The 11,173-nt window shown below is 67.9% G+C and overlaps 3 protein-coding genes across 3 annotated transcripts; 1 reads left to right on the forward strand and 2 right to left on the reverse strand.

Moving 5' to 3' along the window:
* Positions 1 to 1,795: 1,795 nt before the first annotated feature.
* Positions 1,796 to 3,364, forward strand: GADD45GIP1 (GADD45G interacting protein 1). The gene is given in 3 exon segments (XM_075025054.1): positions 1,796 to 1,870; positions 1,872 to 2,326; positions 2,937 to 3,364. Coding segments are annotated over 3 exon segments (870 nt in total). The 5' UTR covers positions 1,796 to 1,810; the 3' UTR covers positions 3,292 to 3,364.
* On the reverse strand, positions 3,335 to 7,514 carry RAD23A (RAD23 homolog A, nucleotide excision repair protein). The gene is made up of 9 exons (XM_075025052.1): positions 7,339 to 7,514; positions 6,519 to 6,680; positions 6,256 to 6,434; positions 5,902 to 5,957; positions 5,364 to 5,491; positions 5,166 to 5,241; positions 4,605 to 4,735; positions 4,374 to 4,529; positions 3,335 to 3,849 (listed from the first exon to the last, which is right to left on the reverse strand). The coding sequence occupies exons 1-9, from the start codon at positions 7,408 to 7,410 to the stop codon at positions 3,736 to 3,738; spliced, it is 1,074 nt and encodes a 357-aa protein (XP_074881153.1). The 5' UTR covers positions 7,411 to 7,514; the 3' UTR covers positions 3,335 to 3,735.
* Positions 7,515 to 7,658: 144 nt separating this feature from the next.
* CALR (calreticulin) lies at positions 7,659 to 10,968 on the reverse strand. Its single transcript, XM_075025051.1, has 9 exons — positions 10,719 to 10,968; positions 9,554 to 9,655; positions 9,268 to 9,471; positions 9,095 to 9,189; positions 8,797 to 9,006; positions 8,600 to 8,713; positions 8,367 to 8,510; positions 8,201 to 8,293; positions 7,659 to 8,129 (listed from the first exon to the last, which is right to left on the reverse strand). The coding sequence occupies exons 1-9, from the start codon at positions 10,951 to 10,953 to the stop codon at positions 7,947 to 7,949; spliced, it is 1,380 nt and encodes a 459-aa protein (XP_074881152.1). The 5' UTR covers positions 10,954 to 10,968; the 3' UTR covers positions 7,659 to 7,946.
* Positions 10,969 to 11,173: the final 205 nt, after the last annotated feature.

Below are 11,173 nucleotides of genomic sequence, written 5' to 3' on the forward strand. Positions count from 1 at the left end.
GCCGTCACCGCCACGGCCTGAAGCACTGATGGGGGTGGCACAAAGGACCCCGGCTTTGAGGGACCCCAGAGGTCACCGGGTGCCATGGGTGTCCCTGGCCCAGGGGAGCCACGGCCGTGAGGGGACCCCAGGATTGGGGGGGAGGGGGGGGGAGGTCTCAGCATTCCCCCCCCACACTCGCCTGGGTCCCCCCGCGGTTGGGGGAGGGGAGGGTGGGCACAGCTGTGGCCCTCCCCCACGCTGGGCTGCTGCCACAGAGGGGGGGAGCACTGCCATCCTGTGGGGGACATGGGAGGACGCAGCTGCACAAAGCCCCCAGCCCTGCCCAGCCCCCCCAGGCATGGCAGGGGGGACCTGGGGACAGGGTAGTCCCAGGCATCCGGGCACCCGGTGTACCCCGTGGCCAGGGGGGACCCAGGCGCCCAGCATGTGCGAGTCCCTGTGTCCCCACACACATGTGTGTGCAGCCGGCGTGCATTGCACAGGGACCATCGAGGCCCCCCCCCCCCCAGTCCCCACCAGCTGCTCGGGGGCCGCCAGCACCAGATGTGCCGCCGCGACCGGCTGGGCCCACAGATGGAGCCAAGCACGGGGGGGGACGGCGGACACAGCGTTCACACACACCGCCACACGCAACGACACACCCTGACACACCCTGACACACCGTAACATGCAATGACGCACCCTGACACGCTGCGACATGCTCTAACATGCCACAACATGCAACAACATGCCCTGGCATGCTGCGACACACCAGGACAGGCACTGACACCGCAGGACATCACCTGCCAGCCCCGGGGACACGTGTGAGGCGGGGACCCAGGCGTCAGGGAGGGACCCAGGGGTCTGGGCTGCACCCCCCGCCCCCCCCGAGGCTGGACAGGAAAAACCTGGGTGTGGAGAAATGCCCCCCCCCGGGGGTAAATCCGGGGCTGGGGGGTCTCGGCGGCAGGGAAGGACAAAGGCAAGAGTGAAGGAACTGCGGAGGCCCCAAAATTAGGCAAAACTGCCCCCAAATGGGCCAGTTTCCAGCCCCTCCCCTTGGCCGGGTTTAGGGGGGCCCTGAGTTCACGGTGGGGATGGGGCCCAGGAGCCCGGACACCTGGGTTCCCCAGCTGGCGTGGGGGGAGCCGGGGGCTGCAGTGGGGGCGGGTGGGGGGTCCGGACGCCTGCGTCCCCCAACCCGGTGAGGCTCGGGGAAGGTTTTGGGGTGATTTCGGGGGATTTTTGTCTCTGGTTAGCGGCTGATTTTCGCCGGCTTGCCGAGGCCTGGAAGCCATTAGGGCTCCCCCCCCCCCCCGGCCCCTGGCAGCTCCAGCCAGAGGGGGGGTGGGGGGGGAGGACCCGGGCGTCCGGGGGCCCCGGCCCCCCCGTGGGGCCCACGCGGGGAGCGTCCCAGGCGTCCGAGCACCCCTCACTCTCTTCTCCCGTCACCCGGCTGCACGGCCCCCCCGTGCCTCCGCCGCCCCCGGCAGCGGACCCAGGAGTCCGGGGGCTGCCCCTGGGCGCCGGGGGGCCCGGCCGCGGGCAGGGAGGGGTTAACGCCGCCGAGCCCTTGGCAGCGCGCCCCGGGGTTTGGCTGCGACTGAAAAGGTTTGGGGGGGGGGAGCGGGTGGGGGGGAGGGGAACCCGCGCCGAGCCCAAATCCGCCCCCCCCCCACGGGGGAGGAGCGGCCGTTTCGCAGCATCGCGGCGGGGACTTTCCCCCCCTCCTCCTCCGTTTCCAGCGCCGTTTTGGGGTCCCCGCCACCCCCCGCCCCACAGAGGGGGCCCCTCGGGGTCCCCCCAACGCCCACGGGGTACCCCCGCTATGAGATCCCCCCGTTACGAGCCATCCCCACTACCGGGGCGCCCCGTCCCCTTTGGGGTTCCCCCCACCCCCGGCTGCCGCACCCCCGCCCCCGGCTCCTCCCCCGCCCGTCACCTCCCGGCCCGGCTTCCGCCCGCGCCTTCAGTCGCTTCCGGTGCGTCACTTCCGTCGCCCGCGCAAGATGGCGGCGCCCTGGGGGCGAGCGCTGGCGGCGCTGGGCCGGGCCCGGGCCTCGCTGGCGATCGCGGTCCCGGCGCGGCTCTACCGGGCGGCCCCGCTGCGGCGCCGCAGGGGGCCGGCCCCGGCCCCGTCGGACCCCGCGGACCTGCGGGCGGCGGCGCGGCGCTTCGGGCGGCTGGGGGAGGCGGCGGGGGTGCCGGCCTGGCGGCTCTGGCCGGACCCTGAGCGGCTGCGGGCGGCGGAGGCGGAGGAGCGCGAGTGGGAGCGGCCGCTGCGGGAGATGGAGGCGGCGCTGGACCGGCGGGAGCGGGAGGAGGCGCGGCGGCGTGAGGAGAGGTGGGGCGGGGCGCCGGGGGCGGGTCTGGGGGCACTGGGAGAACTGGGACCGGGTAGGGAGGGGGGGAGACTGGTGGAACTGGGATCGCTGGGAGGGGGCACTGGTGAAAACTGGGAGGACTGGGGTGGGGGCTGGGGAGAACAGTGGGCACTGGGACTGGGGGTACACAAGGCACTAGAACTGGGAACGGGTTTGGGGGAGGCACTGGTGAAAGCTGGGAGAACTGGGATCAGGTCGGGGGAGGTATTGGAGGTACACTGCGAGAACTGGGATGGAGGCTAGGGGAGGCACGTGGGGGGGAGAACAGGTGAAAACTGGGATCAGGCCGGAGGAGGCATTGGGGGTACAGTGGGAGAACTGGGGTGGAGGCTGGGGGAGGGACAGGGCAGGGGGACAACTGTTGAAAACTGGGAGAACTGGGATGGGGGTACACGAGGCTCTGGGAGAAGTGGGCCTAGGTCTGGGTGGGCATTGGGAGTACACTGGGAGAACTGGGATGGCAGCTTGGGGGACACTGGGGAGAACTGCAGGCACTGGGAAAGTGCAGGGTTGGGGGCGCGGGACTGGGGGTGTCCCAATCCCGGGGGTGTCCCTCCTCTGTCCCCCCAGGCAGCAGCTGGTGGCCCGCAGCCTGGCAGCAATGCCGGCGCGGGTGAGCGCCTGGCGGCAGGAGCGGGCACAGGCACGGGAACGGGCACAGCAGGAGGCAGAGCGACGGCAGCGGCTGCTGGCCGAGGCGGGGCTGGGGGGGGCCCCCCGGCCCGGGACCCCTGCCCGTGGCAGCCCCCAGGCCCAAGCGCTGCTGCAGGACCTGGAGCGGCAGCAGCGGCGGGAGGAGAAGCGCCGGCGGCGGCAGGAGCGGGAGGAGGCTGCCCGTAGTGCCATGGCTGCCGCCGAGGCTGCTGCCGCCTCCCGCCCCCCTCCAGGAGCCACCCCCCAGAGTGCAGGGACTGTCTTCTCCTGAGCCTGCCCCCACTCCCCCAAATCACACCCACATGGCCCCAAAATGGGTTTAAAATTCTGCGTTTAATCTCTTCCCCCGAATTGTGGTTCTTCCCGCGGTGCTGTCCCCCCACCCCCCGGGGCCGAACGGGAGAGGGGGGGATGGGGGGGGGGGGTGTCGGGGGAACAGGAGAAAGCGGTTTGCGGAGCACCCCCTCTCAGTGTGGGGGGGCTCCGGTGCCTCCACCAATTGCTGCTGCTACCTCAGGGCGTGGCAGGGCTGGGGCCCAATGAGGGTCCCAGTCCTGCCCCTCCACAAAAGACAGAGCCATACCCACAGCCCCGAGAGAGCTGTGCAGAACTGTGTCCCCCCCGTGCTGTGGGTTCCCCCAGGAGAGAGTGTGGGCCCCATGCCCTCCCCCCCCCCCAGAGGTGGGGGGAGGGTGGGGGCGCCTGCCCCCACCTCTCAGTCGTCGTCAAAGTTCTGGCTGAGCAGGAAGTTGGCCGCCAGGTTCTCATTCTTCTCGCAGGCAAAGTAGGCCTGGATCACCAGGCTCTCGGGGAAGCCCAGTGCCTTCAACTGCAGGGGAGAAGTGTTCACTCTGGGCCCTACTGACCACCCAGGGCAGGCACAGCTTCCTACTGCCGCTGTTAACGCTGGACCCTAATGGTAGCTCTCCCTGTGTGGCCCTCCCCACCCATTAACTCTGTACATATTACCAATTGGGAGTGCTAAATCTGGTCCCTAACGATGACTGACTGAAAAGCAGCTGTTGCCTTTCTGGTTCCCACTAACAGCTGCTCTCTGATGCTGTTAACTCTCGAGCCCAGCAACCACAGCCCAACTGCTGCTATGTTTCAGAACTGTAAGGATAGTGTGCCTCTTACCAGTGTTAACTCTGGCCCTTAATAACAGTTCTAAGTAAGCTGTTTTCCCCAACTTCCTCAGCACTGTAAACTCTGGTTCCTACTGATGGCTGTAAGTCACTTGCACTGCCTCATGCCCACAGGTCAGCCACACTGCTAACCCTGCTCCCTATTAACAGGAAGGAGCTCCCCCTGCACCCTGCCAATGGCCAAGAGCCAGCACCCCCGTGCCCTTACCCTTTCTATGGCTTCTTTTTCCTGAGGCGTCACCTGGATGTAGTTCATCTGGGGGGACTCGTCCCCAATGGCGCCCATCTCCCCCTCGAGGTCGCCCAGCTCCCCCAGCGGCTCATTCAGCATCTGGATGAACTGCTCCTGGTGCTGGCTGATTTGCTGGGGGGGAGGGGGAGGGGGCTGAGTCTGGGCATCCCAGGGGGTTCCAGGGGGGATCCCAGGGTTGCTGGGTACCTGGAGCAGCTGGGGGTTCTCCTGGCCCAGCTGCTGGAGCAGGGCGGGCAGCAGGGCCGGGTTCTGCTGGATCACCTGCCGCATGTTCTGGAACTGGGGCTGCTCCCGCAGGAACTCCAGTGGGTTCTCCCCTGCGGGTGAGCGGGGTCTGACCGGGACATGCCCCCACCTTCCCCAGGGGAAAGAGCCTCCCCAAGCACCGCCCCAGGAGGTGGGGCCAGGCACAGCCCCCACCCACTGACCAACCCTACCCCAAACAGGTCACAGCCACAAATGGGCGGGGCCTACACAGGCCACACCCTCACCCAGTGAGGGGCCCAGTAGACCCCACCCCCGGATAAGGAACCAGGCAGTGGTTCCCTGGGGTTGGTTCTTAGCACTAGAACCCGCCCCCATCAGGAGGAGCATTCAGGCCACACCCCCAAACCAGGAGCCCACCCTCCCCAGGGAGAAGTCCCAAACCCCGCCCTGACAGGGCAAAGCCTACCAGCACCCACTGGGGCGTGACCAGCCACCACCCCACCCGGTGGGCGTGTCCCACGCGGCCCCCACCCCACTGACCTTCGGGCACCGGCTGCTCCGGGGGGCGGCTCTCCTGCACAGGTGGGCGCTCGGGTTCCGGGCTGCCAGGGATGCCCTGGGGGCAGCGGGGGTCAGGGCAGTGGGGGTCGGGGGGGGGGGAGGGGGGCCTGAGTGCCCCTCCCCCCCCCCCCCCAGTCCTCAGGACCTTCCCCTGCTTTGCCACAGCCCCCATCTCACCGTCAGCAGGTACTCGACAGCGCGGTGGGGGTTGTTGTAGCTGGCGCGCAGTGCGGCCACCACCCGCTCCCGTTCGTACCCCATCGACATGATCTCCGTCAGCATTGTCTCGTACTCCGAGCCCGTCACTGCCAGTCCTGTGTCAGTGCTGGCCCTGGGACCCCCCCAGCCCCAAGACCCCCACCTCCCCTGTCCCTCCCATCTACCTCCATTGCCCCATAACAAGGGCCCAGAACTTCAAGGACCCCCATTTATCTGTCCCATTCCCTCACCTGGGGGCCCCCAAAGCATCTTCCATGACACCACCCCCTTTCCTCCATCCCCACTCAGGACCCTACCCCCCCTCCCCCCATTTCAGAGCCTTCCCCATGTCAGGGGCCACCACATGCTGGGAAGCCCCCACCCCACCACCCTTCTGGGGACTACAAGTCTCTAGATCCCTGGGATCCCTTCACATCCCTTCCCCTCATGCTATTCCCCCCTTCCCCTCACCCAAGGGACCCCCCATGCCCCCCATCCCGCGCCCCCTGGCACCCACCGAGGGTGGAGGCAGCATCAGCCGAGCGCCCCGCACTACCTGGGGGGGGAACAGAGCTGTGGATTCAAGAGAGAGATGTGGCAGCTGAGACCTTTCTGGGAGCTCCAGGGCACAGCCGGCCCCCGCAAAACCCCCTGTGGCCCCCCAACCCCACCCCTCACGCTGGCCCAGCCCCCACTCTGCTGCTCCTCCCCCACGCCATGTCCTCTGTGCTAGCCCCTACCCCCTGCAGCCCCCCCAAATGGTTTGCTTTAGCCTGTCCTGTCCCCCACATCCCCCAACCACAGGGTCTGGAAGAATTAAGACTCCCCCAAGCCCCCGATTCCCCATCCTTGGGGTTCTACCCCCCCTTACCCTGCTGCGGGCTCTGAGAGGGCGAGCGGAGGGAGGTCATGGGATGGTGTCTCCTCGCTGGGGGCAGCCGGCGGCGGGGGGACAGCATCAGCAACCGGGGGGGGCCCTGGTGCCGCAGGAGGCTCGGAGGCACTGCCAGCTCCGGCCTCAGGGGCTGCAGTGCCCAGTGCGGACTTGGCCTGTGGGATGGGGTTGTGAGCGGGCATGGGAGTCTGGCGGGGTCCCGTTTTGGGGGGGCGGGGGAGGGATCTGGGGAGTTCCACCTTGGTCACCATGACGACCACAAAGTTTTTCTCATCTATGCGGTATTCACGGATGGGGACGTCATCGCTCAGGATCTTCCCGGCATATATAAGCTTCTGCCCGGCCACGGGGAAGGCGTCGCTGCCCTTCTCCGCCTCGATCTTCTCCTTCAGTGCCCGCACCTGGGGGCGCAGGGGGTCAGGGGCGACCCCCAGACAGGGTCACCCCAAAAACACGGGGTTCCACCCAAACCAACAAAGGAGTCATGGTCCCATCTGGGGCTGGCAGAACGACAGCCTCTGGGGTGAGGCAGGCAGTAGCTGGGGAGCTGCTCTGAGCCCGGGGGGGGTTCAGCCACCCCCGATATTCAGCCCCACCCCAATAATTCCCCCTTCAACCTCCCTGGCGTGCAGAGGACCCAGGCATCCAAGCCACCCCCGCGGGGGGGACTGGGGAGCCCTAGGCTGTACAATGACAGGAACAACTCCCCCCGCAACGGCTGACACTGCAGCGAGCATAACAGCCGGTACCCCCCTCCCAAAAGGAGGCGGGAGGGGACACAGAGCCCCCTCAGATGTGCCGTGCGGGCGGCGAAGCCCCCCCCCACTCCGCACACGGCTCCATCCTGAGCCGGAGGAAGGGGCAGGGACCCGAAACGGCACGGCGGGGACGCAGAAGCCCCGGGGTGCCCCACTCCGGGGGCAGCCGGACCGCCCCCCCGGCCCCGCCACGGGCGGGAGAGAGATCGGGGCCGCCCCGGGCCGGCGGGGGGGTGAGGCCCAGCCCCGCCCGCCCGCCCCGCGGTTCGCTCCCGGCCGCGCCCGCCCGGGCCGCGCTCACCGTCTCGTGCGGCTCCATGCGGATCTTGAAGGTCTGCTGCTGCAGCGTCTTCAGCGTCACGGTCACCGCCATGGCGCGGCGGCGGCTCCTCCCGGCGGCCCCACAACATGCAACTCACGCCGCCGCCATCTTAGGCGCCCCGCCGCTTCCGCCACGTGACGCGCGGCCGGAATTGCGTCACCGCGCGGGCTTACCCGCCTTCGCCTCCGTCACGTGACGCTGGGACTGGCGCGGCCCCGTCACGTGAGGCGCGCGGCCGCACAAAATGGCGGTGTCGCTGGGAAGATGGCGCGGGCGGAGGAATCAGAGTGGAGGCGGCGGCCGGGACGAGCGTTAATTTAATAGAAACCAGATCGCGACACCCGTACAGTCACGTGCGCCCGCGGAGCCGCACCCCCCGCCGGTACCGGGGGCGTTCTCACCCCCCACCCCCACCCCCCGCCCCCGCGGTACCGCACCCGGCACCGTTCCTGAGTCCTCGCCCCGCGGGGGGCCCGGCCCGGCCCCCACTCCCGCGGCCGGGCGGGCGGCGGCGCCCATAGAAAAGAGTCCAGGTCTCACAGAGACATTACGGTCCCGCCCCGGGGCCGGCCGGGCCACACCGCCCCTCACAGCTCATCCCGCGGGGCCGCCTCCTCAGCCTCGGCCTCAGGCTCCTCCTCGTCCTCCTCCTCCTCCTCATCCCCGTCCCCCTCCTCATCCCCCTCCTCCTCCTTCTGCTGCTTCTCCTCCTCCTCCTGCTTCTTCCGCTGCTCCTCATCCTGCTGCTCCTTCATCTTCCTCTCTGCCTCCTGCGGGACACAGCAGAGGTCACTGGGGGTCAGCGGGGGGTCCCAGGGTGCAACCCCATCCCCTCCCCTACCTTGGTGGCCCCCCACGTCTCATTCCCGATCTCCTCTGCCAGCTTCTCGTCATCCGTGATGAGGAAGTTATCAAAGATGGTGCCAGACTTCACCTGTGGGGGATGGGGGGGTCAGGGGGGAGCATACAGGACCGGGGGGGGGGGGGGTCTCCACCACACCACCCACCTGCCAGAGGTCAAGGCCGATGACCCCAAAGCTGTCATAGGCGTAGAGGTGGGGGTCAGGGCTGTACTCAGGGTTGTCGATCTCAGGGTGCACCCACTTCCCCTTGTAGTCGGGATTGTCAATCTGCTGGGGCCTCCACTCGCCCTGAGGGGGGGACACACGACAGGATGGGTCAGGCAGGCACGGGGAGGCACAGCCCATGCCCTGGAGACCCCCCCAGACCCCAGCCTCACCTTGTACTCAGGGTTCTGGATGACAGGGGGCTCCCACTCCCCATCCATCTCCTCATCCCAGTCCTCTGGCTTCTTGGCATCAGGGTCAGGGATATGCTCTGGCTTGTCCCAATCCTGGGGGGGCCGAGCAGGGTCAGGGCACTGCCATGCCCCCCACCCCAAGCCCCCTCCCCCCACCCCCAGAGCCCTCCCCCCACCTCGGGCTTGGTGTCCTCGGGGTCATCAATCTTGGCCCGCTCATCCCAGTCATCAGGTTTCCGGGCCTCAGGGTCCTTGATCTTCCTGGGGGGCAGAAAGTCCCAGTCCTCCTCCAGGCTGCCTGATTCCACCCGCCCATTGTCGATCTTCACCTCATAGGTGTTGTCAGGCCGGACCACCAGCGTGTAGAGGTGGGTGAACTCATCATCCTGCAGGGAGGGGCAGCTCAGCAGGGTCCAGGACATCCCCCCCACCCGGGGCAGGGCCCAGCCCCTCACACACACACCCCCCCATCACCTTGCAGCGGATGTCCTTGTTGATCAGGACATTCTTCCCCTTGTAGTTGAAGATGACATGGACCTTCTTGGTGCCAGGGCCGCAGATATCGGGGCCTGTGGAGGATAGGGGGGTGAGGGGGGCCCCCTGCACACTGCCACAGGGGGCCATGGCGGGGGGGGCCAAGGACCCACCGAACATGATGTTGTACTCGGAGTCACCATGCATGTCCTCCTGGTTCAGGCTGGCTGGGAAGAGCTTGACATAGCCACCACCGCAGTCGATGTTCTGCTCATGCTTCACTGTGAACTGCACCACCAGTGTCTTGTCCCGGTTGCTGAAGGGCTCAAAGCGGGAGGAGATGGCGTAGAACCGGGCATCCTGGCTTGTCTGGATCCCTGTGGGATGTGGGTGTGTTGGGGCAAGGGAACACCCAGTCCCAGGGGTCCCCACCCAGCACAGCCCAGCTGTCCCCCTCACCTTTGTCCTTCTCAGCATCACCATAAAACTTCCCAGCAGTGAGGACGAACCGGCCATAGTCAGGCTTGTGCTTCGATTCCACCCACCGGCGGGTCCAGGCATCTGCAGGAAAGGAGTACTCAGGACCCCAAGCCCCGTCCCCACAGCTGGGGAATCTGTTCTGCACCTGCCCCCCCCCCCGCCCCCCCCCATTGCAGAGCCAGAAGCAGGGCAGGTCCCAGCTGGGCCCATCACACTCCAGAGGAGCCCATCAAGAAGGGCTGGCCACCTGCACCCACAGCCAGAGCTGGGGATCCCCACATTGCTCCTCCTCCCAGTGCTAGGTGCCCCAGAGGGAGCTCAAGTCTTGGGGTGTCTTTTGGTGTGGGGCTGCAGAAGGATTTGGGATACTAGGGAAGGACAAACCCCCAGCACAAGCCACCTCTTCCCTGGCCTCCCCACATTGGGAACAGCCAAATGTCATCCTCCAGTGAGGAGCCCCTACCCCTTAGGGGGCCCCCACTCCTGGCAGCCCCCATCCACTGCCTCTCTGGCCTCCCAAGCTGGGGAGGCCTCTCAGCCCCCTGTATCCTCCCAGGACCTCATTCCCCAGCCCAGGGCAGACCTCTACACAAAGTTCTCCCCACGACCCCCCATTCAAGTGGGCCCTGATCCCTCCCTCTGTCTTTCTGCTGAACCCCACTCCTCTCCTAGATATCTCAGCTCCCCTTATCTCTCCCAGCTCTACCCGAGGACCGACCCAGAGCCCTCAGCAACCCCCCCCAATGACCCCTACCCTTCTCAGACCCAGTGTTTCATCTGCCATATAACCCCCATCCTCCCCAGCACAGGTGAGACCTCCCCCTAACCCCCCCCTTCCTGTACTCCCCCCATAACCAGGACACCTGCTACCATAGGCCCTGCCCTGCAGATCAGGGGAGGCCTCCTGGCTCCCCCATGTCCTCCCTCACCTCAGGGAACACCTTGGGTCATCACAGCCACCTCCCTCACCTCAGGGAGGTCCCTCTCAAGTCTCTACACGTCAGGGGACCCCCCCAGTCTCCCCCCATCTCAAGGGCCTGCCCTAGGTCCCCTTCACTTCAGGGGACCCCACAGATCCCTACAGGACCCGCCCTCACCTCAATCCTCTCCCGCCTAAGGCACCCCCGGCCCGCCCCCCCCTCACCTCCGTCACCGAACTCCTCCCGGAAGAACTGGGTGGGCCCAGCCGCCGCCAGCGCCAGGAGGGCGCCGAGCGCGACAGGGAGGCTGAGGCGGCTCATGGCGGCGGTCCCACACGGCGCGGCCCGATCGCTCACTCCCTCCCGGCCCGGCGGCGCCCGGCACTGCGGAGGGGGGCGGCGGCGCCGCCGCTTTTTATACGCCCGCCGCCCCTCGGCCCGCCCCCGGCCCCGGCCCATTGGCCCGGGCCCGCACAGGGCCCGCTCCCATTGGCCGTCCGCCCGCTGGCCGGCGGCGACGGTGCCCCCGAACGTTGGCGTCCCAGATGGCCGCTTCCCATTGGCTGAGCTGCGCGGCCAATGAGGAGCGACCACGCGTTCGGAGGGAGACGCCCTCCCCTCCCGCGCGCTCCTGTCCTCCCTCCGTGGGGTGCGTCACCGCAGTCACGTGGGGCCAGGG

The sequence above is a fragment of the Buteo buteo genome, chromosome 4, assembly GCF_964188355.1.
Source record: "Buteo buteo chromosome 4, bButBut1.hap1.1, whole genome shotgun sequence".
In the NCBI taxonomy this organism is placed as follows: Eukaryota; Metazoa; Chordata; class Aves; order Accipitriformes; family Accipitridae; genus Buteo; species Buteo buteo.